Below are 27,321 nucleotides of genomic sequence, written 5' to 3'. Positions count from 1 at the left end.
TTATGGAAAAACCATAAACAAATAAATAAATACTGTGTGCAGACAATTCCTACTGTCCACATAATGGATCTTTCTATGATCCAAATCGCTGTTTAAACTACTGCAGGCCTTCAGAAATAAAATTATCACAACAAATTTGTTCCATCTAGTACAGGACCAAGAAGAAAGTGCAAAACACTGCTTGCATCTTTTCAAGTAAATCTGTGCAACTCAAAAACAATATCTGCAACTGTTCACAAACTTCAGATATAACTCTTGAATTTACTAAAGTTTCTAATCTAAAACTCATCATCATCTTCCTCGGCAATATGCTTTGCAAGTTCTTGCTCCTGTTGTTGCCTTTCTCTGCGCTTTTCAGCACTCTCTTTCTCCTTTTTGTGTGCATTTGGAGGGAAGCGCAAAGCCTTAACAGCTTCATTGTGCATGTTGAGACAGAAAGCTATTCGTGAATTGAATGCAAGTTGAGGCTCATTTGTGGAGTAGATATCACCAGTCTCTTTAGAGAGCATCCATCCATTAGCATGGTCAATGGTTGCATCAATAGCACCATCACGGATTGCTTTTGAAACAATGCTCTCAGCGTCTGCTACAGGAGTATCTGAGTTCAGCCTCAACTTGGCAGCAACGTCAACAAGAGAAATTCGGGAGTATGAGATACTAATATTGCGGAGTCCAGTTCTTATCACATTGTGGCGCAATCGAACAATCAAATTATGTGTTCTATCAGTATTGAATGTTTTTGAATACTTATCCGCAACCCTGCGGAAAAGTTCTAAATCACCTATACGAACAGCCTGTATACGAGTGCTTAGCGATTAAAAAATATCATAAAATGAATGAAAAAGTACAGTACAGTGCCACACAAGTGCACACAATGACAAATATAAAACCAATATCAGCTAACAGATCATGGAAATGCATATATATCTAGAAAACATACATTTGTAAGTTCAAAATATGGCCTCAAAGCTGCCTTCATTCCATTCTGCATAAATGTTGTCCTCTCTGGAATTTCACCAAGAAGCAATCGAACAATAGCAGCCCATTTATTGCATTGAATGCGGAAGCCACGAGCTGATACTGGAGCCTTACGAGCTGCTTGCAAAAGACTCTCCTTTGCATCCGTGTACTCTAGCTGTATTGTCCGTATTCTTCCCAAGTAGTACAAATAACGGCAAAACTAAAAGATGAAAATCTACAAGTTAGAGAAATATTGGGATTGATCATAGCATGAGCCACTGAATATTACAAGGCAGTAAATGCACACCTGTTGATTTGAATGGGCTTCAAATCGTGGAGCTTTTGAGCGCAGTTTTTCAGCTTGATCATACAGATTATAGTGTAAGTAATTTCGAAGCAAGAGATTCAGCAAAGTTTCCTACAAGAATAAACCCCTGCTTTAATGGGTTTCATTATGGTAAATAACCAAATAGCTAAATGCATTGTTCACACCAACAATATCATCATATACAGAAAACATATACTACAAGTGAGCAATACCTGTCCCAGCTCGTCATGTCGCAATGTTGCTGTTCGATGCAAGGCAAGAAGAGTACTGCAACTCAAGATACAACTTACATGAAAATGTTTGCTGCAAAAATTACAAATTAGAATTTCTACAACAAAGGCATTCGAATACCATCTTCTTACCCTCTTATTTCAGCAAGAGAATCTGTCAGCTCATAGCTGTATGAGTAATAAAAGTACAACCTAGCAGCCAAAACATCAAGAGTTCTTCGACTTAATTGCTTCAAACGAGAAATGGCATCTGAGGAACATTTCTTGGCCTGCAAATTTGTCCATGATCCGCATCAGTAAAAGAAACTGTTGTAAAAAAGAAAAGAACACAAACAACAATTTATACTAGTTTGTGCCCAACTCACCTCGTGATATTGTTTTTGGTCAATCAAATAAATCACTACCAGCAAGTATGCAAATATCTCCAATTCTGGAAGAATATTGTGCTTGGAAGAAACAACTTGATTTGTGGTTGAGGGAGTATCAACCTCCATATCCTTTTCTTCTTCCTGTCATAATTCAGGTACCAAAAGAGAAAAGCATAAGTAATTAATAATAATTTGAAATTTGAATTTTCTATCGACATTTGACAAATCAATGAATTGTGAAATGAGTACTTTTCCTTTTGTATATTATGTGGTATTTTGTTTACTCAAAACTACAAGTTTACTATATATATATATATAAAAGAACCTGTACCCATACCTAAACAAACAAACAAAATCTGAACCGGCATTACCAAACCCGAGACCCACACATACTCTCATATCAGGACCGGCAAATTAAAATATTATATTTTAATTTATCACAAGTATTAATAATTTGACATATAGCCAGTAGTGGTGTGCTTTGATGTACTTGTCGTCAGTATTCAAACCCTACTGGGGTGATATTGTTGAATGTGAAAATGGGGATGATGTCCCCCATTTGTGACATCGCCAGCTCATAGGTCCAGGTCAAAAGCGTTTACCACATTATAATTTGGCATATATATGGCTATCAGATTTAAGGGTTTTTGTCAGCTCATGCCATTACAATCCACTTCTTGCTGCCACAATAAATGTCTCTCGGCCAAACAATAGACTAGATACTATGAATTTTTTTTAAGTCAACTATGATAGATTTGAAAATATTAAACTTCATTTTGAGATGATGTCATCATTTATGGTTTTTCACATTAATCATACAAGAAATATCCCCTTTTGAAGATTCATTAAAAAATACCGTGTATTGAATTTTGGACGGCACTTCAGATTTGGGTGAAGCATTGCCATGAGAAACTGGTGGCCTTCTAAATTTGTGGTGTGCATGGATAAACCTTGAAGAATAGTTCGTAGCATACCTCGGATAGGATAATGTGGAAATGAGCATGATGGAATCCTCCATCGTTATAGCTCTGGAATATTGTGTTAGTTGACTGTGAATGAATGGGATAATTATATCAAAGAGTCTATAGCCCAAACACCCACACTTAGAAGTTCCCTGCACACCCCCATAATTGTAAACAGATCTGGGCATATTTCAACAAATATTGACAGATTCAAGCAGATTGATCCAATTAGTTCCAAGCAGTGAACAGCACTAACATAGGGCAGAAAAGGGCAGATTACTATTATGCAACAGTCGGTAAATGAATCGCCAAGTTCCAAATTGCCCAATATAACTGAGTGACAAATCTCAGGACCTTTAATCTTAGATCTTACCGTGGAAAAGTAGGATGAATATTTAAAATAAAACTGTCTGTTTGCGTCCTCTTAACTCTTGTCCAAGTTGGACAAGTTAAATAAAATTCATGAAATTTACAGTAATTTGACTATACTTATTGGCAAATGAAATGATCATTAGAAAGTCTCTATAGGCCAACAATTCAAACAGGTGGACAACTATATATGGAACAAAGTTTGAACACAAGAAAATATTCTTCAAGTGGACCACATACTAGAGGGACAAAGGATAGAATCAAATCAGATTTCCCTAAATTTGACGGTGATGTCCCTGCGAGATGCTTGTTTTGAGCAGTACAGTATTTTTCTGTCATATGCCACCCATTGTCTTCCATATAACCACAACAAACCATCACCCCCAAACATTCTGACCAACACCAAATCAAACCACTTGATCACCCACCAATCAAGCACCTCAGTCATCAAAACAAAGCATCTTGCAAAGCAAAAGGAGTCTGCCACAATTTAATGAGAGATATGCATGGATCATTAATGTACAAAAGAAAGACTATATTAATCCATGTTGAGTCACCTGCCGTGTCAACATGTTAAGTTGCCTTCAAAGAAAGTCCAAAATGAGGAACAACCCAAACCAACTATTTTTAGTGAGGACTCTACACCAAAAGCTCTATATGCATGGATTAGTAGGTAAACTAAAGACTCAAACTATGAAAGTGTTGAGCTATTTCAAGAGCACCACTTAACCATTCACAACTACTCTGGCAACAGCAACAGCCATAATTTATTTCATCCTTGAGTGGCCAAGTAGGCAGGTTTTTATGTGTACCCATGCAAGATCTTTCATGCGACAGTTGCTAATGAAGGCAGACTGACTTGCCAGAGAAACTGTAGAAATGACAATGTTTCAATGGGCTATTACAATTTGAAATTTGATCATGTTTGCACTTTTGCTCAAAAACTGCAACAGTTTTGGAAGCTCAACAGCTTCACATATGGTGATCCACCCTGCCAGATTTCACAAAAATTAAAAAGCAATTCACAGCTAAGAGAAAGGTGTACAGGAAGCCATGAAACTAGGACCCACCCAATATATTAGTTCACATCACATGGAAAAGATACTTTAAAAAAGTCCTTTGGCTTTCATGGCTCAACTTTAGTCTCTACAAATGACCAATGTGGTGGGATCGGCTGCATCCTTGGACTTGCACCTAATCCTTGAAAAGCTAGTTGCAGAACCTCAAGGGTTTACAGTTAAGCACATCAATGCTCACAAGATCATGAAAACAAAGTTCCAGTGATCAGCATCCAAGCATTCAACCATACTGATACCCCTTTATGTTGAAAACTGAAATTGAGAAGATGGTGCAAGAATTGCTTGATACATTGGTTGTTTAAAAAAGTGTGAGTACTTATTCCTCCATAATGCTCCTTGTTTGAAAGAAAAATAGGTCAATTGTGTGAATTTTCAAGAACTAGATAAAATTCCTATGAAGGACAAGTTCCCTATTTCTATAATAATGAACCAGTAGATGGATTGCATGGAGCCTGCTTCTTCACTATGTTAGACCTACAGTCTGGCCACCACCTGATTGGCTCACATAGAAGATATGTCTAGGATAGCTTAGAACTCATAGAGGATGTTATGAGTTTTGGTAATTCCATTTGGCTATTTGCAGCTATTCTTTGTGTCCATTGGACATCGTGTTCTGTTTTCATGTTGTTTCTATCTGATCACCTTTTGCGCGCAAGATCATAATAGGTTCCATATACTGGTCATGACAAACAAAAAAATGTCCTTGTGGCTAACATTTTTAGGACACCTGACTTTGGTACAAGATGACAAAGAAAAACAGCATAACTCGGACAAGTCAGGAAACTGAGTTAATCATAATAGGTTCCATATACTGATCATGACAAATAAAAAAATGTCCTTGTGGCTAACATTTTTAGGGCACCTGACTTTGGTATAAGATGACAAAGAAAAATAGCATGACAACTTGGACAAGTCAGGAAACTGAGTTAATCATACAGAAATTGTTGCAAAGAGATAAAAAGATATTTAAAGAAATTAGCTAGATGAGCAATATCGGCCTTAAGGAGAAAAAACACTAACCACAAAATATGAGAAGTAAAGAAATGAGGAAGTTGAGAGAAAAGAAAGGCCAACCATGGCAAATAAAGAATTATCGATCTGGAGGGAAGAAACCACAATTGAAACGGATGGTGGATCTTATCAAAGAGAAACAAGGAAAGATCTTTGCAAAACACAAAAGCCATATTATCTATACCAAGTAGATTGTATTCTTTAAGGCTACTACTTTGGACAACCTAACTCTGTTCTTGCATTAGGATTTCATCCACAATCCTCATTTTTAAGAGCATAGAGAACTGTAAGTCAATTTATAAAGGTCAAATCCAATTCATGAAGATGTCCCTAAATAGGACCTAAACCTTAATCCATTTTCCCTCTCTAAAAGACCTAAACCTTAACTCATCTTCGCTATTCAATAAGGGTCCGTTTGGTTCATGGAATTTAAAAAACCAGGTTTCTACAAACCTTGGTTTAGCCGAATCAAGGTTTTGCAAATCTTCATTCCGATTTTTGGGATTTCACTTGAGCCGTTTGTTTCACTCAATAGATGCGTGTGAAGACACATTTTTATACATAAGCTTGGAGTTGAAGGAAAATTTCAAAAAGTAGTCCAATCTATTGTTTTTACACTCCTTAAAAAACATAACTAGGTTTTGATTTTCAATTCCTACTTGCTAGTAGGAAGTTGGAAAACCTGGTTTTGAGGCAAAATTGGAAGTCCGGTATGCTAATTCCATTTTGCCAATTTTGAAACAAATGCAAAAAAATTCAAATCCTGATTTTGAAAAAGCCAATTCCTGTCATCTTCCAAGGACCAAACGGACCCTAAATTGTTTTAGAAATAACAAAGGTTTTTTCTACTTCCCTCTGACGAGTTTCTATTTTAAATTATTCTGCAAGAACCTATTTCCCACTTTAATCAAAAACTTCTTGAGACAGTTTCATTTAAGAATTTCTTATATAAAGACCTTGCCCTTGTCATGTGCTGTCTTTCCCTAATCTCTTTCCAACTCTAATGTAATGTCTAACCCCTGAACATATTGTTCTACATAAGTTTAGACTCCATCTCAATTCAAAAAGGTTAAATTTCTTCCCTATCACACTTTTGATCTAGAATGTAATTCATAGTGAATAACTTATTAAAGACAAATGCAATGTTGATACGTAGGAGATTCAATAGTCCAATGTTAGCAAAGAATTCCAAAATACAAGGCTAGTTGTAATTCATAGTTCCTGACGTAAATTGCCTCTTGATACTTGACATTTTGTTCTTTTGTAATTTATTTGTAGATTCAAGATTGTTTAACATGAACATATGTCATATATGATCATACTAATTTGATGTATTCAACACACTATATCAATAGTCAATGAACTTTCCCATCATCTGCTGATTCACTGTGTTGAATACGCATTAAAAAAATGGTTTAGGTTTAACATAGGAAATCAATAATAACTTATAACTTTTTGTTTATCTACTGACTCAATGTGTCAAAAACCCTAAACATTTACTGTTTGGTTTCAAAATCAGAAACTTTCTTGCACCGGCCCTAAGAATGCTGTTAATTTTCAGCAATCACAGTTGGTTATAGAAGTATTCCTTTTTGGTCATTGCAATGAGCTAAAAGGACAGTTTGTTGCTCTCAATGGAGGAAAAACAATTTCATTTTTGCTTATACTGGTGACTTTTTTAATTAAGACTATTTATTTGTTGCAGTGTCAAGATGACATAACTGACAATGATGAGGAACAGAATGACAGATAGGGAGAAAAGGACAGTGGAAGTTATTTGAATAGAAAGAGAGGATTCCACTGAAATTAGTGCTTCGAATTTTTACAGAACTTTAAAGCTGTTGGCCAAACATGTAAAGAAACCACTAAACAAGAGGTTTCCTTTGCGACAATTTGTAATGGCTATAAAACGCATTATCAAATGGATTACTAGAGTTAATATACAACTTTTACACTTTTCAATTGAATGCAAGAGAAGCATTAGTAGACTTATTACACACATCAACACCCCTACAAAATTCTAGTAGTGAGTCCCAAGCCAAGTGACCCTATCCCAGGACTCTCCAAAAAATTGCTCTAGGCGAGACTTACTAGAAACTAGTATTTTGCCAAGATTTTACCAAGTCCTCCCAAGTCTTGCCGAGTCCCAAGTCAAGTCAGCCTTGTGGACTCCCAAGTCTCATTTCTATGCTTCTAGGTATATTTCTACAATCTTGTAGCTCCAAATTATAAGGTAGATGTGAGAAAAGGAAAAACCATAGGTTCAAATGCAAACCTGAATGTAGATTTCTTCAATGTGCATGCTTGTGAGGAAGCAAATGATGATATCATAATTGGAAGACTAGCCAAGTAGTCATTGAGTTTGTCAAACTCCCCGATTTTTTCAGCTCGTGGAGTTTTTCGTGAAATAACTCACAACTCAGCTCAGACAAAACTCGCCAAGTTTTTGTCGAAAACTCACTGAGTAATCGACAAGTTTTTAGAGAAGAACTCAGTGAGTTTTTAAGAAAAACTCTTTTTTTTAAATTAATTGTTTAATATTTTTTGTATAAAAACAAAAGGCAAGAAGCCTATATATTTTATATAAATTAGAGATAATTACAGTATAAGAGATGGAAAAGAAGCCATTAATGTCTATGAAGAAAAAGCAGAAGAAACATGAAAAAATGGCTAAAAGCTAGAAGTACAACACTTAAACAAGAAGAGTCAGTAGGGATACCGAGCGAGGAGGCACAGTCATAGACTTCACTGTCACGCCCAATGCAGGGTTCCTCTTCTAGGAGTAGACCCTCTCACATTTATGCTAGTAAAGTTGGGAAGAGAAAGATGTGATTGGAATGATGTATTTACTTCTAGTTTGACAATAACTATTTACTATTTTGTTTCTTGTCATCAGCATTCCGCATGAGAATGCAATTTTGTACCCACTATGCATTTATATATATGATTTTTCCAACTATGGATGACAGTGCATGTTCTCCAATGTTAATTGTTTTAACATACTTGTTCTCCTTATTTCAAAGGAGTTGGGGCTATTGCCAATTTAGGCAAAGCAAGTGCACCTTATGTGATTCTTGGCAAGACAAAATTGAGAATATCCATCTTGAACAAAAATATATTTCCAAGGCTAATCCTTAAACTAGCAAGATATCACTCAAATAGCTCACCTATTATAGATATATTTGTCTTAGAACTTGGAAGCAAATTGACTGGAAAAACTTGGACAAACTAAATAAAACAAAAAACAACATATGAGAGAAAAATCACCATGAATGAGACCAAGATACCCTGGAGAAACCCACTTTAAGTGATAACTCTAGAAAAGGCAAATCTCTACTATCTACAACACCTTCAAAAATATATCTAACTTCTCAGTTCTCTTGAACCAATCAAAACTCTTGCTGCCTTCCGTATTTCAAAATGGTCATGAACATGAGATCCTCACAGAGGAAAATCTCAAAACAGCAATAACACATGGGCCAATACTTCAGGATTCATTGTTGGGTGCAAATGTGATACATGATGATTCTCCACCAGCCAGAAGCTCAAAATATTGCCCATGAGGAAGAGTTGAGAGCAAAAATTCACTATATGGAACATAACTAAACAACACAAATGAACGTGACAAATTTGTTGTTTCCAACAGAGAGGTGTTTGCATTCTTGCCACTTCAAGACAAATTCATCAGTAAGTTGCATTTTTCCCAATAATTGAATCCAGGAATTTCTCCACGAGCAAATACTCCATTTGCTATATCCAGTCCCACCAAAACCTACATTTTAATATTCAAGAGAATTTCCTAGTTCCAAAACGAGCCAATGAGCATTAAAAATGGATCCTTTTTGGGTTTCACTTCCCACATATGGAGGCTTCTGCTCCCAAAAAATTAAAACACTAAACGGATGAGGATGGGTAAAGACAGTTGACAACACGCATAACATCTCAACTTGCACAACATACAAAAAGTCAACCAAACTTGGTACATCTTTACCTTGAGGGTCCAAATGATACAATGAAAATTCATCTGAACGTGGAGTAATTATTTCAATTATTTTCTCAATACATTCAATTTTCGAGCACTCGTCTTGCCATGAAGATTTATGATCTTAAAAGATTGCTTCTAGCCATGAATAGCATACAACAAAGATTTAACCCAGTATTTGTTACATCTCCTATAGAAGACTGATTTGATCAGACAGGTAGGAGCTATCAATTACAACTCCAAAGATGTCCACAAGAGCAACATCTAGGATCTAACGCTACTTCACCAACATTATAACCAGCAGCAAACTTCAATTGTATTGTTTATTAACTAGCATTTCTGCAACTTTATTCCATCCCAAACCATAGGGCTAGGGTGTTGAGAAATCTTCAAACCAACTTTACCTACCAACTTTGTGTAATCAAGTTACTTTGTGAACATGAGCCAAAACAGCATCAAACTTGACACCATTGACAATTACCAGGATTACCTTAACATTAAGCGTTTTCCACCCATCAGAACAACCTTTTAAGTAGTGCAAGAAAGTTTGAAATTTAACATCCAAAGTGTTAGTGGACAAATTTCTCACTGTGATATTTCACTAAAAATCAGCCTGACTTGCTTAATGTACTGTAAAAAAAAATGCGCAATAGTTCAAAAAATTGTCATTGGATTGGCAATAATTCTTCCCAGTTGTGAGAGGAAACTCCCTCATATACTGTAGGTTTTGGGGGCTTATGCATACTCTAAAACTGAAAGAACAAAGGGAAGATGAAAATGGGGAAAAGAAAAGGATGAATGAGAAACCCTGGATAGGCTCTTTCAAGATTATAAGTACAACTCCTCAGACATGGGTGTAACGAGAGAAGGGGAGAAGAATAAACAAGGTGCAGCAACTAATGAAGACACGAAGTTCCCCAGGACATGGCTATGACATCAGCAAGTGAGAGATTCAAAATTGCACGTTAGACATATGAATGATGTGCAATAAATGAAAAAACATAAAACAGAAGTTCTGAAATGTTATTCCATATTCCTTCAAATGAAAGCATAATGTCTCTGCTCCATTTCTTATGCAGCCAAATGCATAACAAAAATATGAAGAAAAGATTGCAAATCAAATATAAAAAAGAAACTGAAACTGATGGAGAATAATTGACACACATGGAATGCAAAGTCTCCTTGCAATTTATGTACAAAGGTTGTATTGAGAAGAGAAAAACCCCATAAAAGAGAAAACCTTCTTGTGTTGGTCTAGTACACAACAGTATCAATTGAAACCGTAATTGTTGCTAATAGAAAGTCACTATGCATTACAAAAACAACAAAAACTATTTCAAACTCCATACAGAGGCATGATATCCTGTTGCCAAAACAATGAACAATGCTAAAGGGATTCTACTGATATGACATAGTGGAGAATCCTAGAGATAAACATCACTTGCCTTTTTCCTATGCATTACAAAAACATGAAGAAAAGATTACAAATCAAATATAAAAAAGAAACTGAAACTGATGAAGAATAATTGACACACATGGAACGCAAAGTTTCCTTGCAATTTATGTACAAAGGTTGTATTGAGAAGAGAAAAACCTCATAAAAGAGAAAACCTTCTTGTGTTGGTCTAGTACACAACTATTGATACAGTAATTGTTGCTAATAGAAAGTCACTATGCATTACAAAAACAACAAAAACTATTTCAAACTCCATACAAAGGCATGATATCCTGTTGCCAAGACAATGAACAATGCTAAAGGGATTCTACTGATATGACATAGTGGAGAATCCTAGAGATAAACATCACTTGCCTTTTAATGAAAGCAATACCATGCATTAGATAGTTTTGTCACTTAAAGCATTCCAAATAATCCCCATCCTTTAATTATAGGACCAAACTACACCTGCAGCCCGAATAAAGCTTTAATGCAATCTCTAAAAGAGCAATATGGAATGAATATGTAACCCTCTTAGCAGTTTTTTGTATCCCTCTTAGTAGCAATTTCTATTAGAACAATCTTAACAATTTTTCAACACTTCAAAATGGGCAATTCCCAGTCCCAATCACCTACATTTAAGGCCATTATGACTAGTGCCTACAGAGCACAGTCATGTTTGGACTACAAGAACCTTCACTATTTTCAAAAATGCTACATGAAAAATGAACTTCAATTTGATGATCTCAGAGTATAAAATTGTGTGACCAAATTTTAAGAACAGGGAATATGTATAACATCCTCACCCTTATAAATATGAACTGCTGAAAGATTGTTCACAATCACCATTTAGTGTGTTGATTAAGTGGTGGTGGTGGTGTTGCCCCCACCGAGATTCATACCCTACTAGGACATTTTCATCGTGGGATTGTATCTTCATCAATCCAATGTGCTCGCAGGTTTGGGCCTGAGCTTTGTAATAAGGGGACAAGAGTCCCCGTTTGTGGCCTCACTAGTTCATAGCTCCAAGTCAAAAGCTTCTCACATGGCCCTAGAGGATCTGTGTTCCCAGCATCACCAGTCATGTTAAAATGTTTACAAGACACTTTTTTAGAAAAAAATTGCTGAAAGATTGTTATGCAAGGTCATCATAAAATTTAGCTTGCCCTTCCTTCTTCCCTTGATTATTAAGGTTCTAAGGATGTTCTTCAAACAGGATGATTCCTTACGACCATACTTACCACAATGTGCTGATCTCATTTCAGTTTTAGACTTTTAGTAGAATAAATCTTTCTATGTCGATGTTTAATTGGTTCAACACAGTGAGGAACACAAACATCTATCTCAAGATAATGAACATGTGAGCATGCTCCATCTATGTCCCCCAGTGTGAAAGGAATATAGACCTACATGGATGATTATGAAGGCCCCCTACGTATTTCATTATTATTTCCACTTTCGAACACACCTTTAGGTTTTACCCACATGAATATCCTTATATGGAATTTACTTACATATTCTTGTACATTGTGTACCCTTTTTATTTTAAAAAGGGCAAATCCCTACTCTTCTATTCCTTTTGACATATTGGATAGAATTATTTCCTAAATAATTGCTTAAAATGTTCCCAAGGAACTTTTATTAAAAAGTCTTTTTCAAAGCCATAGAATACTCTAAGACTAAGTCACAAGGTTCGCCGAATTTTCAGCTTCAAATTCAAAATCCAGCGAACCTGTAATTTTAAAAAAAAGCTGTATAAATTCGATTAATATTCGTACGGCAAGAAAAATCACGTCTACTTTTCTTTAAAACATATTTTATCAAGCATTTTTTTATACGTTTTCTACTCATTTTCTTTGTAAATAATGCCCTCAATTCAGTAAAATAATAGTTCGTTGAAGCCATTTGTAGCTCAAAGTTTTGAAAGACGATCTCCCTCTCATCGAAATCTCCAAAATTGCAGAAAATCTAAAGCTAACTTCGAGATCATCTCAATACAGTAGGAGCTTATTGTGCATCTCGAAAGCTCTCCCTTCACTTGCAACGAATTTGATTTTGAAAGCGATCTTCGTCATTGCCTTGCCAAGCTTTCCTGTCACCACCAAGCAAAGAAATAATAGAGGGAGGCCGCCAAAAATTTTCAATTTAATACTTCATCTTGTTTTTTAGGTTTCAGTTTTTACTTTTTAATATTTTAAGATTACATTTATAATTATGTTACTTCTTTAATATTAAAAAAAATTAAGATTATTTATTATTAATAGGTTTAAGAATATTATTTTTAATTAAAACATTAATATCTAGTATATAAACTATTTGTTATCATTATTAGTTCATTTCTTCTTATATTAATATGTCAAATACAATAATTTTGATCTTTTTCTATTTTTTAATTTAGTATTTTGTTTTGTAAAGTTAATATAAAATATATATATATTTCTATTTTATGTTTTAAAAGATATAGTCTAGTGATTTTATTTTGCTTTTAAAGTTTAATGTTTTTTAATATGAAAAATAGTATTATTTGAGTCAAAAGAAAAATATAAATTACTAGATATACTTATATAATTATATTTTTTTTTAAATTATATAAAACGAATTTAATGTCAAATTTTTTCAAATTTTTTGGCCGTGCAGAATTTTATCCGAATTTTATAGTTGTCGAACTCAAACTCAAACTCGAACCTTGTGACTTAGCTCTAAGAGACACAAACAAAGTCAAAACATGTCTTGCCAACCTTAGTTTAGCAAATGAGATCTTTTGATCTAAAGTAGAGATATCTAAACTAAAACATACCTCAAGCTGTGTGATCCAATTGTCATGTTCACGACATCCAGATCTCCATCAAATGCAAATGTCTCATTTTGAATAGAGGCTTGCTAGGGAGTCTTCTTTCGATTAGAAAACTAGCAACACCTAGCTCACATGTATGAGTTCTTGCTGTTTGTTGTAGGAGGAATATGTCAGTCCTTCCTGTAATCGGATGAAGGTGGCATATCTTCTCAAATATAAATTCTTTATGCCTTGTCATGTTGGTTGCACTACTGCTTTTCATGGCAATAATCATTGATCTGAGAGAGTTGTTTAACTCACTCTGGTATTTATATGGAGGTATGGCCTCTTCAATGAAAGTGATTCTATCTAGTTCTTCTGCTACAAGTCAATACCTTTTTTGCATTAGATGAGGTTTCCTTGGGAGAATTCAAAGTCTATAACAGAAACATTGATTTGAGCATCGGAGACTGCATAACTCTAAGAGAAACCTATTATTGCAGTATTGGAGTTCCTAAAAGGTAGCAATGCATAAACGTACTAACAATATGAGGAGGAAAAGGTATTCCACAATTGCCAATTCGAAGGAAATATGACTTTGATAAACATTTAGAAGTATCATAAAGTAATAGTCTATGAGCTATTTAGCTCTACAAACTCCTTAGTAGTGGGCATTATTGAAGGCACCCACTCTAGCTGTTTCTTGATTTAACGTAATATCAAACATTTGTCATGTCCCCTCTGCTTACTTCGGGTGATATTATTAGATTAATATAATATTATTATTATATAATTATAACAAATATTATTAATAATAAAAATACAAATTTAAATAAAATATTTCACATGTTGGTGCCCAGTTTTGAGTCCATAGGATCTAAACAAGAATGCATAATTACAAGCTTTGAAAGAACACTAGAAGCATCCAGTTCATGTCGCAATTAATCAATTTTCAATTCATCTGCTGTGCACAAGAGGGCAAAACCCCTCAACGGCACTTTTTGAGGTTAGGACAAAAACCCTCCCCTTTCCTTGACAATTTCCCCAAAGGGATTACAAGCTGAACTAAACTGGGCAAGTATGTTCAAGGCATTTCTGTAAAGCTGTTTTCTGTACAACTTATTTAAAGATAAATAGAATTATAGGAGCAGATTCCTATCACTAGTTCCGAGTGCCATCTTTGAAGGAGTTAATTTCAGGGAGGTCCATACCTGAAGGCCATTCAGGGAAAAATCCATCTCAGGCAGACTGCATCCATCACTGGTAGCTGTGAGGAGAGCACACTATCTATCTACAGTCAGTGAAGGAAAGTTGCAAATCCAAAGGAACCCGTGACTGAAGGATTTCATTCGTCCAACCTGTTCTAAAGGGATAAGGCACTACCATGAAGGCAACTCAGATTAGAAAAAAACTGGATTGCTGTTGAAGGTTGTTGAAGGCATTTGTTGCAACATTGTGAGACCCACCTTTCCATTCATGTGAACAACACACCAACTTTGAGGGAGCTATTGCATTTAGGTACATTTCTGAGCAGTGAAACACCAGCTCTGAGGTTCGTCAGGACATCGAGACAACTTTCCAGGACAGGGGAACAAAGGGTCTCAATTTTGGAATGGCTGGGGGACAGTGGGCGATGGGTAGGGGGGTTTTGTATACTATACATATAGAACTTGAAATGCTAATCATTAAATGATGTTTCAGTATAACATACCAAATTGAAATACATGAACAGAAAAATTGCAACATGAACCAAAACCATTAAACATTCAACATAGTACATACCCAATTTTAAATAGAAAATCAAGTACCCGTCCCGACAGAGACATGGCTGCAGAATGACGGAGGCGGAGGTATTCAGGTAATGCAAGTAATTGGTGTGGGGACATCCGAGGGACAGTTACTTTGAAGTTGGGAAGAGGGGGGGTTGCAAGCCCTGGGTTTATCTGGTTCCGAGTGATGCACAATTATGTACATGCATTTGAACCCTACTTTTACAGATTTACAGTCCATTTGACAGCAGTAATAGATTTTTCTATGCTTAAAAACTGGTATGTGGCTGATAGAATCTAAGCTTTATATGAGATAAAAGCTGGTTAGATTATATTCATGAATTGAAAATACCTGATGAGCTATGAGTTGTTTATGAGAGCAACTTACAGTCATTTGATTCAGTTCCTTGAGGACTTATTATCCAAATTAAAGAAACTGGGAAGAAAGCAGGAATTAAAAGTAAACATGTACAAGTCAGATCTAAATACACTTTTGTCAAGGAAAGTCCTTAATCTAATCTTGATTAAATTCATATGTATGAATTGTAAAATACCTGATGAGGTATGAGCTACTTATAAGAGCAACTTGCAGTCATTTGATTAAGTTCTATTACGAAGTAATTGGTAAATACTTGCTTGATATTAGCAGAGACCGAAAAGTCAATTTATATAAAAGAATGCGACAATGTTTCCTTAGGAAACGATCGTAAAGAATAGAAACATTCTATTCTAGAGGAAGCAAAAAACGAAAGCAAACTAAAACTTATTAGATATTTACAATAGATAACCATTAACTAATAATAGACGACTTATCTATTATTGTAATACCCTCCCTTAATGGTTAATCTATCTTACACACCAAGCTGTCCTCTGAATTTGACAAACTTATCAAGACCAAGAGGCTTGGTGAGAATGTCTGCAATCTGATTTGTGGTAGGAACATACTGCAAATCTATAGTCTCGTCTTCAACCAGCTGTAATGACAGTGAACATCGACATGCTTAATTCGTTCAAGGAAGATTGGATTTCATGCTAACTTGATAACGCCTTCGTTATCAATAAACAGAGCAATCGGTCTTGCTAGTGACATCTGCATATCCCCAAGCATCCGACGAAGCCAAACAGCTTCACATCCTGCCTTAACAGTCCCTCAATATTCGGCCTCTATAGAAGAGAGAGAAATTGCCTACTGCTTCTTACTAGTCCATGTGACTGCACCGGATCCCAAACTGAACACATATCCAGAGATTTTTATCATCAACAGAGCCTACCCAATCTGAATTTGTGAACTCGTTGAGTTTAGGATTAGAACTTCAAGAGTAAAGAAGTCCATAATCTGAAGTGACCTTCACATAACGAAGCACACGCTTTGCTGCCATCCAATGATCAGCGTTAGGAGCTCTCATAAAGCGCGAAATATAGCTAGTTGCGAAGTTGATATCAAGCCTAGTAGCAAAGAGGTAGATGAGGCAGCCTACTAGTTGTCTGTATGTAGTATCATCAACAGAAAGAGAATCAGACTTTGATGATAACTTGAGACATTTCTCCATAGGTGTAGATGCAGATTTGCAATCCTACACATGGAATTTGTCTAACAGTGCCCTGGCATATTTGGACGAAGAGATGAATATACCAGAAGACTGTTACCAAACTTCAACATCTAGGCTATAACGCATGAGCCCAAGGTCAGTCATATCAAAAGACTAGCATAAATTTTGTTTGATTCCCTGAATCAAAGATGCCGAACTACCAGTGATGATCAAATCATCCACATAAATGACCAGAAGGATGATGTCACTGTCAATAGTCTTGATGTATAGATTTGAGTCTAAAAAACTCCTCTTGAAGCCTTGATCACTGAGGTACTTATCAATCTTGATGTAACATGCCTGAGGGTCCTGCTTCAAACCATAGAGAGCTTTTACCAATCTGAGAACCTAATGGTCTTTACTAGCAACCTTGAAACCAGGAGGCTGCATCATGTAGACCTCTTCATTGAGATCACCATTCAAAAAAGCACTCTTGACATCCATCTGATGGACCTTCCAACCAAACTGTGTTGTCATGGCTAGGACTAATCTGATGGTGCTCATCTTTGTCGTAGGAGCAAAGGTCTCCTCATAATCAATGCCCTGACGCTAAGAAAAGCCCTTCGCCACTAAATGAGCTTTGTACTTATCCAAAGTACCATCTAATTTGTATTTGATTTTGTAGACCCATTTGCAGCCAATGGGCTTCTTCCCTAGTGGAAGATTAGAAAGGACCCAACTGTTGTTCTTCAATAGGCTCTGGTGTTGAGATGTCATGGCCTGTTCCCACTTTGGAATTCCTTTAGCCTCGGAATATGTTTGAGGTTCAAACACACTGCAAATGTTGGCCATAAGAGCAAAGTTAACAGAATCTATAGTTTTGCTCTTTTTTCGAGCAGAGCTCCCATCAATGAGCTCATTATCACGAAGATTAGCACGTGCCTTAGCCCACCACTTAGGCTAGATAGGAGAATGACCAACATTAGTACTAGGAGATGCTTGATCAACAGGATCCTCATCAAAAGAATCAGGATCAAACTCAGGTGAAGCATCTACAAAGCGAGCTGATCTTGCAGGAGAAGCTGGAGGTGTCTATACAAGTATCACTAGAATAACTGGAGCTATAGGAGCTACTGGAGCCCTCCCATCAAGTGGACCTAATGGAAGCCGAACTCCCAAATCATGCGCCATCATAGGCTGGTCTGCTAGATCAGGAACAGGAGAAGCTAGCATGAATGGTCCTCGTTGCTCATCAAAGACTACATCTCAACTATAGATGAGACGAGATGTCTCAACATCGATCCGGGGGTAGGCTTTGTGAAGACTACTATATCCAGCAAGCATGAGTTTCTGAACTTGGTGCATGAGGCATCAGGGATCCAAACAAAAGCAAGGGAGCCAAAAACCTTCAAGTGAATGATTTTGGGCTTGTGATCTAACCAGGCCTCTTCCGGAGTTTTACCTTTGATCGCCACTGTGGGTGATCGATTCAACAAATAAACTACAATGTCAACTGCTTCTGCCCAAAACTGCTTCGAAACATGTTTGTGTTTGAGCATGGAACAAGCCATCTTGGTGATTGTCCTGTTCCGACATTCAACTACACTGTTCTGTTGTGGCATGTGGGGTGTGGTTAACTGGCGTTTGATGCCATGTGTATCCAAGAAGCTGGAGAAAGCATTAGAACAAAATTCCCCCCCATTGTTTGATCTAAAAGTAATAATAGATTTCCCATACTCTTTTTCAACTAAGGGTTTAAACTTCTAAAATACAGGAAATGCATCAAATTTCTTTTTAGGGAAATACACCCACATTTTTCTACTGAAATCATCAACAAACAACAAAAAACACCTGGATCCAAGAATAGGAGTGGCCATAGGGCCGCAAATATCGACATGAACAAGCTGAAGTACCTGAGAAGCTCGCCATGAATCGCCACCAATGAAAGGTGTGCAATGTTGCTTCCCAGCCTGGCATGAGTCACAAACTCCAAGGTGTTGAGTCTGAATTGCTAGCAATCCAAGTACAAGTTCATCCCAAGCAAGCTGTGAGAGATATAGCACATTTAAGTGCCCATATCACTAATGCCAAAGTGTGCTGACAGAAGATCGCGGAGCAAACATAGCTAAGTCTTGAGAATCACCAAAATCAGTAAGTTGGAAAAGACTATGATCCTCAAGACCCACTGCAACAATAGACTTAGTCGCCCGATCAGTGATGGTGCACTGATGTGAATTGAAGGTGCCTGCCAAGTGGGGAGAATGTTGCAGCAGCTGACTAACTGAGAGTAGATTTAGTTCCATCCCTGGAACGTAGTACACATCAAGGAATATGAGATTCCTCCCAACATACTGAATCTGAATGTTGCCTTTATCAACAACCATGTACTCTTCTCCGCCACCATAAATAAGGTCTGAATAAGGCTAGTAGTCAGTAAACCAATCTCTGCAGTGAGTGAAATGACGAGAGGCATCTGAATCAATGTACCAAGCAAATGACTTCACATGATCTGCAGGTCTTTTAGCCATGAAGGCGTAAAAGGCAGATTTCGCCTACTCAGTGTGCTCTGCACTGTTCGCTTTGGGTTGCGAACATGATTGCTTAGACTGTGTAGCTAAGCGCTTCTGACATTCAACCTTCATGTGGCCAAACTTGTGGCAATAGTTGCATTGAATGTTCTTTTTGGAACCATCTGTTGCTGGAGCAGAAGACTTATGCTAAGAGGGCTACTAAAACTTGCTCTTATCCTTCTAAAAGGATTTCGCAGCAAAGGCTTGCTCTATGGAGGTGGAACTGGAGCTGTTACCGAACTGTTGTTTCCACCAATCTTGCTGAAGCAGCAAGGCGCAGAGATCAGTGAACTTCAAATCAACACCAAAAGATGTGATGTTGAGAGTCTCGATAAAATGCTCATAGGATTTTGGTAAACCCCGAAGAGTGATAACCATAATATTGTCTTCTTGCATCTTGCGACCGATGGCAAGTAACTAATAACAAATTTCCTGACTCTGATTCAAGTGTGCTTGGAGCGAAGTGCGCTTATCCATGACAATAGAAAACATAGTGTTTTTCAGAGAGAAGGCTCTACTTTTGTCAAAAGTCTCATGAAGGCCTTTGAGATGTGTCTAGATCTCAGCAACTATCTTGCTAGATGGAATATGAGAAAGTTGATCATTAGCCACAGATAATTTGAGAAGCATCACTATCTCTCGATTATTCAGATCCCATGTATCTTGATCAGGACCCAAAGAAGTCGGACGCTTCGTAACACCCAGAACAAGTTGATCGGTGTTCCGAGATTTAAAAATCGCAATGATCCGCTGCTTCCGGGTGCCATAATTTCGACCATTGAATTTGGAGTTATGCTCAAGCAAAATGTTTGTCAAAGATGCCATGGCACATTTTTCAATAATTTTTTGTGAAAATCTATGAAGGCACATTCTTTGAGGCAAAAATACAAAAGAATCAGTGACCCAAAAAAGAGCTCGAAAAACCCAGAAGGAATATGTTGTCGGTTTTTGGATCCGCTGGCTCGAAAATTGAGGCACAAAAAACGAGGCACCTAGAAAAACGGAGGACAACCCAATTGAGCTCTCGAAAAACCCACAATGAATCTAAAAACAAAAAAACTTCGAACCCAAAAATTAGGGTTTCAGCCAAAATCCTAGTCGGCAGCTTTGGAAGATCGAAGTTGCAGAAAAATGGCAGATTGTTGATAAAAATGGTCAGTTTTTGTTCCAGAAAGAGACCCTCAACCAAAGACGACTGTGTAAGAGGGAGTGTGAGCCAAAAAAACACGATTTCGTTGTTACAGGCGTACAAAAGAGCCAAATCCCGTCTGCAAAAAACGGTTGCAAAAAGTGCCAAAAAACTCACGACTTCAAGCTCTGTAGACTACGTGTGAGCTTGCTAGGATGTCTGTAGCAAAAAAGGGCACAATCTTGCTAAGAAATGATGATAGAAATCCGCGGTTGAAGACCAAATTGCAGCACAAGGAAAACCAATTTTGGTTCAAACGGATTTCTCAAAAAAAAATGCGATTTTTATCACAGTCAAATTTCTCAAAACTGAAACCTTAAACAAGTTGTAGAGAAAGTTGCAAACAAATTGCTCATGGTTTTCCCAGCTCACAATTTTCAGCTTAATGATTTGTTGTCCGAACAGAAACCCTAGCCGGGTTTTTTTTGAAAGATCAGAAAAAATTTCGAAAAATCTTAACAAATAAATTCAATAGAAATTATAAATTTTTCGAAAAAATTTGAAGTATTTGCTCTAATATCATATTACGAAGTAATTGGTAAATACTTGCTTGATATTAACCGAGACCGAAAGGTCAATTTATACAAAAGAATAAGACGATGTTTCCTTAGGAAACGATCGTAAAGAATTGAAACATTCTATTCTAGAGAAAGCAAAATATGAAAGCAAACTAAAGCTTATTAGATATTTACAATAGATAACCATTAACTAATAATAGACAACTTATCTATTATTGTAATAAGTTCATTCAGGGCTTATAATCCAAATTAAATAAAAGGGGAAGAAAGCAAGAATTATAAATAAACATGTGAATGCCAAATCTAAATCCATACACTTTTGTTAAAACATTAGAAGGTCCTTATTTAATCTAGTCTTGGTTAGGGGGCTTAACTTCGGCAATCTCTAAATAAAGGCTTGATACAAGGGTTCTCTTTATCACTTACCGTTTACAAATCAGATATTGCTTTTGGTTTCCGTTATGATCTTTTTTCTTTTGTTCAAATCACAAAACACCACCACAAAAATCAGATATTTACAAGAAAATCAGAAAATTCTATATTTGGTACATTACAAGCCTTGCAAGCAAATTTGAAGCTCACAAGCCTCACTAGAAGATCTGCCTTTTGTATTTTTAGAAGAGAAAGGGCCTATGACGTATCCCTTTCAAATTATCCATAATTCAACTTATCCTAGTGCCTTCCACCTTTCTTATACTTAGTGTTTTAAGTCTTGTGAAAGCACCAATAACATAAAAATCAGGGATATTTATTTTAGCATCCACACTCTTCTATGCCATTCATAAAAAAACAAAAGTCTTTTGGGGAATCTTGTTGACACAAAAGTCTACATCCATGCCCGACATGTTATCCTGGGCAACCTTGGGTATCATGGAAACAATCTTCAAATGTGGCACTTGTGGTTTGAGGTTGAATCTCCAACGAAGGTCGGCTTCCTTACAATCAGGATGCATCTAAACTAAAAACTTTTGAGCAAAAGGGAGAAGGATTGAATGAATTTAAAATGCTGAAGGGAAAGGGGGTGATGCACCAGATTAATACATGGTTACTACCTCTGCCAATGAATGCACTAAACATCAATAAAACACCCAACTAAACAGTTCTAAACTCTAAACTATCTTTCAAGGACTCGTATGCAGGCTAGAACAAATGAAATGTTGTGAGGAAAGAGATATTCATAGTGCAACATTCATGCGAAGTTTAAACACGACATACAAACTTAGAAGATAAACTAGAAACATTCAACGCAAGGCAAAACATGCACAAGATAGTTTAATGGTAAGAAAAGGAAAACGCTCATTAAGGGCCCTTTTGGTTGCTAGAATAAAATCTGAGAATTGGCATTCAAAATCCTTGATTTGGGATTCTGGAATTTGAAATCCAATTATGGTTTTGGGAAATTGATTTGGGTTATTTGGTTCACCAAGAATTCATTATGAGAATACACATTTCCTCTGTTTGGTTGCACATTTCTAGACTTGAAATACCAACCAGAATAAACATATTTTACTTCTTTTATTTTATTTCTTAAACTATTTCAACTAATAAAGATGAAGAAGTTCAACTATTCAAAAATACAAATAGATGAAAGGATATCCTACTTGTGGAACGATTTCGAAGATGAGTTGTTCAAGTTATGGATTGTTGCTTGCTTCCCAATCGGATTATGTTATAGCCAGATCAATCCTAATTCAAAAATTTATCATCACAAACATGAAATCGCAAGGAAATTCCAAATAAACAGATAAACTAGTCTCACTTTTCAAATATTAAATTAATTTCCAAATTGGTCACCTAGATTTTTTCACTAGGCATGCAGAATATTATTTTAAATTGGCATTCCATATTGCTCAGATAAATATGATTTTGGTCTATAATGATTACAATAAAAAAAATTATGATTTCTTTCACTAGTAAGTCAACAACGGATATTACTAATGTCCTGAGATGATGTAGAGATGTAAATCAATGGTATAGGAAAGCATTAACCCTGAATAAAATACATTCAATTATCTTCATCGACACCGATACTAATGGTGTAAGATACAAATACTTTCACACGTGACTTGAAGGACACTTCATTAATGTATTCCTTAATCTTCGTTGACATATATCTTTTCCAATTTTTGTTGTCATGGCTTCCTTCACTATATTTTCCTCAACATCATTACTGGGAATGATGTCATATCCCTCACAAATCATAATCCAACCCTCAATTACTCAATTATCAATTTGGTGTTAGCAAATTGATCAAACGCCATTGGCTAGGCCACCATCGGCACTCCAGAACTTATACTCTCTAATGTTGAATTCCATCCACAATGAAGCAATTAAAGGATGAGATAGAATCAAACGCTGAGGCACCCAACCATGGCCTACCATTCCCCTATCTTTGGTTTCTTCAATGAAACCCTCGGGAAAAAAATCGCAAGAATTAACGTGCCCTCCAAGTGGATGCTTCATACCTCACATCTATCAAGCAGACTCTAAAAGTTGTTCATTTCAATTCATATGTAATCCAAGTTTTTGGCAAATTGAAATTAAAATGGGAATTGGAGCAATTCCACCTATTTAGATGGAATGCCAAATCCTAGATTTGGGGGTAAATGGGCAATACCAATTTCTCATTTTTTCTTATTTCAATTCTGATTTTGCACACCCGAACAGAGGATTAGAATTTTTTAGGAATTACAAATGCCAATTTGTGTCTAATTCCGGCAACCAAACACGCCCTAATAGAAGGAGAAAGGAAGTTACAATTGCAGAGCATAATGCTACTGCAAAATGCAAATGGAGAAGAACCCCAAAAAAATTTACAAACTTTGCCTTTATATATCAGGCATAACTCGGATCTTTACACAAATTCAAACCCCAACCATAGTGGAGTTAGAATTGTTAGATTACAGAGGAGAGTAGTCAATAAAAATCAGAAAGAAATCTAATCTTGTGTGCAACTTGCTCTCGGAAGTGACAGGAGAGAGCTAAAATGAAAGCATCCAGCTAATAAAAGAATAAATCTAACAGATTTGATCCCTCCGAGCAATAAAAAGGCATGAACTGCACTGATGTCGTGTATGCAAGGCTGAAAAAGTCACCCAAGATTAAAGAATTGGCCCTGGCAATGTGTTGTGACCGCAAGAAATCAAATCATGGCACTATCAAAAAATTGTCGGGATGGGATAACACAAAGTGTTAACCCACTTGCACACACTTGTAGAGTTGATCCGTTGACCTTCAACAATCCGCAAGCAAATATCTGTTGTGAAAATACGAAAGAAAATTGGTCATTGATCATAAATAAGATGCACGCCATAAAACCTTGAGAAACATGACATTGGCATGGGCCTATAACACTTGTTGGCATAAGAAACCCAAAAAAAATGGCAGCTTGCAATGTGGCAAAATTATAGGCCTTCAAAATAAGAAAAATGTTGCATTATCACCGCTGACCAGAATGGAGACGTGGTAGAAGAAAACACAAGAAACAAAATGCTAACATTCTGCCACATAGCTCACTTATGTTAGCCACCGAGAAGATGCATGATGTGAAAGTTGGGACACGTGGCAACAGCGCCGGACTTTAACCTTTAAGGAACGCAGCATTACCTTGCTTGAACGGAACGGAGACACGTGGCAACAGTGCGGGAATGGATAACACGAAAAGTTAACTCCCCGCCACATAGCGCAATTCTAGGACTTTAACCTTGAGAAAACGCTGCATTACCACCGCTTGAACGGAATGGAGACATGTGGCAATAGTGTAGGAAGGGATAACACGAAGGTCAGCTGCGAACTTGACGTGTTAACCCACCTGTGACAGATTCCAGCCCATTGAAAATTTCTCAGATCAGTTATCTGTGATGGGCGGCATGGGGGCAAAAACTAGCCAGCAGTTCCATTTGAGGTAACAGCTATTGTTGCTTCCTAAGAGATAGAAAGGTTTTAAGATTAAATTTTTTGCATGCTGTTTTGCAAGTGGCAGAGATACTATCTTTGCAAATTATGTTTGTATAAGTAAAAATTGTAAATCTGAAATTCATTGGATGAGTGGGATGGAAGGAATGACGGGTGAGAATAGAATAGGCATTCAGCTCCTCAGAAGGTTCTTGTAGGCTGATCAAATTTGGAAAAGAGTGGGGGGTGGGGAAAGGAGGCAGAGGCAAATGGGTGGTTCAGCAGAAAACAAAATAATCTGTCCAAAACTTTAGTTATGAAAGAAATATCAGATCCTCCATACCCAGCAGAGTTGGTGAGCAAGTTAATATTTGCATTCCTATGTTCAAGTATGAAATAGTTGGCTACCTTGAAATTCAGGAAAACTAAACTGTAAGAGTTGGAACCTCCAAAAATCAAGATGGGAAAACATCATGTATAGTTATACCCAATACTGCATCTAAACCTTAAAGAGTGATTTGCAGAACTAGAATGGCACTCTTGCAAAAGCTAGAGAGTATGCCGATGATAGTAATGGGAGCAGATAGAGGTAATCATAGCTTAAAGGGAGATGGATAAGAACTAGTAAAGGAAACAAATGAAGGCACCTTAGCAACTGAAGTAAACCACTTCCTAGGACCTCAACAAGCTCACAAGCAAAAACAGATTACATTTATGACAACCGTACAAATGATGTTGATACGTCTTTCAAAGCTAGGGAAACTATCAGCTACCACTTTGTTGCAAATAATGATGCCAATTCTTCTAAAGGCAAACCAACATTATCTATTCAAGTCAACATCAACCTCCACTTCCCCAGACACAAATTCTAGAGGTTTAATTTCAAGGGTTTGATAATTTGAATGAGGTGGCATGGAACAATTTGATGAAGTGGTAGGTTCAACTTATAAGAATACTTCCAACCTCACAGTAGGCAAGATATTGATTTGTTTTACACATTCCTCAATAGGTTCGTAAGAAGTGAAAAGGTGTGCTCTGTACATGCTCAAATTTTGTTAATAACTTTGTCATCCATTATAAAAAAAAATTGGGTGCAGCAGTACAGAGAATCACCTCATCCTCAAGAAAGATGCAATCACCAATGCATCCAATAATGCAGAAAAAGAACTAACCAGTCAAAGATCGATTTTCCATTTTGTGGCGCACCCTTCACTAAAAGATTCAAGACCTTCCCCGACATACAAGTTGATAAAATGAAGCCCAAACTATTCTTATTGAAAATTTTCAAAACTGCACAATTCCAACCTTGTTTCACTGAACTGTTCAGCAGAATTTCTGAAAAACACGATATAATAGGTATTAAGTACTAGAATATGGACAGTTGTATTTCTTGTATTCGATGTCATCCCTTCATCTTCCAATTTTGTAATGTAGCCTATCATAAGCTATTACATTAATAAAAAATTAATATACATGATAGGCCTAGACATCTGGCAACATACATGTTACTCTTGAATTAGTCCTAAAAGGGGGTAAGTGGTTATAGTTTCCTGCAATCATAGGGTAAATGGTACTATTGGAGATTCCAGAGAAACTCCTTCCCAAATGATTTACAAAAGATAGTTCAACAGTACGAGCAAGTCTGGAGTGTGGAGGTTTATCTTAAGTTAGAGAACAATAGCATTGCTATTAAATTGATTATGTGCAACCAACCACGCCTATGATTAAGTCTGCCAAAAACCAAGTGCAACGAAAATGAAATTTTGATGATAAATATGTAGGATACTAGCATTATTCAACCCAAATTGTTCCCAGTAGTAATGGTTCAATAAGACGATTCTGAAGGATGCGTGCAAAGTATACCTTAGGAAAATAGGGCAGAAGGCGAGAAGAGGCGTCGGAGGCGGGAGGAAGAAGATGGTTGAGGAAAGTGGCGAGGTGAGGGGCCTTAATCTTCCTCCGCAGCGTCATCACGAGCCGTATCGCGCGAAACATGAGGCGGACCTCCTTTGTTACCACTCCCTTCTCTATCAACGCGGCCACGTTCTTCAGATCTGCCTCGACAAATCCCCACTGTTATACCATCTGTAAAAAGAAACCCTAGCAAAACAAAGCGAGAAATACTTACGGGTGACCACAGGCGTGGAGGAACTGGAGTTGCCTGGCGCAGGCGTGTCCTTCGCATCGGTCTCCATCTCCGTCTCCGTCTCCGTCTTCATCTCCATGTCCTGAGTCATTCTTGCGGTTTAGTTTTTGGCTCAGGGTTGTCTGTGTTTTTCTCGAGCATCTGCCGCTGGGGTTGTATTAAAAAAATCTCATTACCTATCTAGATTGCGTTGCATCGCATTTGAGTTT

At 36.8% G+C, this 27,321-nt stretch overlaps 1 protein-coding gene across 1 annotated transcript; it reads right to left on the bottom strand.

Annotated features, from left to right (window-relative positions):
* LOC149542855 (putative 26S proteasome non-ATPase regulatory subunit 3) lies at nt 1–27,321 on the bottom strand. The gene is made up of 8 exons (XM_089797754.1): nt 27,095–27,321; nt 26,830–27,020; nt 1,884–2,027; nt 1,651–1,787; nt 1,501–1,555; nt 1,268–1,378; nt 941–1,180; nt 1–794 (listed from the first exon to the last, which is right to left on the bottom strand). The coding sequence occupies exons 1-8, from the start codon at nt 27,201–27,203 to the stop codon at nt 279–281; spliced, it is 1,503 nt and encodes a 500-aa protein (XP_089653880.1). The 5' UTR covers nt 27,204–27,321; the 3' UTR covers nt 1–278.

This window comes from Cupressus sempervirens, chromosome 8, assembly GCF_028749045.1.
Source record: "Cupressus sempervirens isolate cs-2001-9-10 chromosome 8, ASM2874904v1, whole genome shotgun sequence".
NCBI lineage: Eukaryota > Viridiplantae > Streptophyta > Pinopsida > Cupressales > Cupressaceae > Cupressus > Cupressus sempervirens.
The sequence above is the reverse complement of the archived record's forward strand: the minus strand, read 5'-3'. Positions and strand labels throughout refer to the sequence as shown.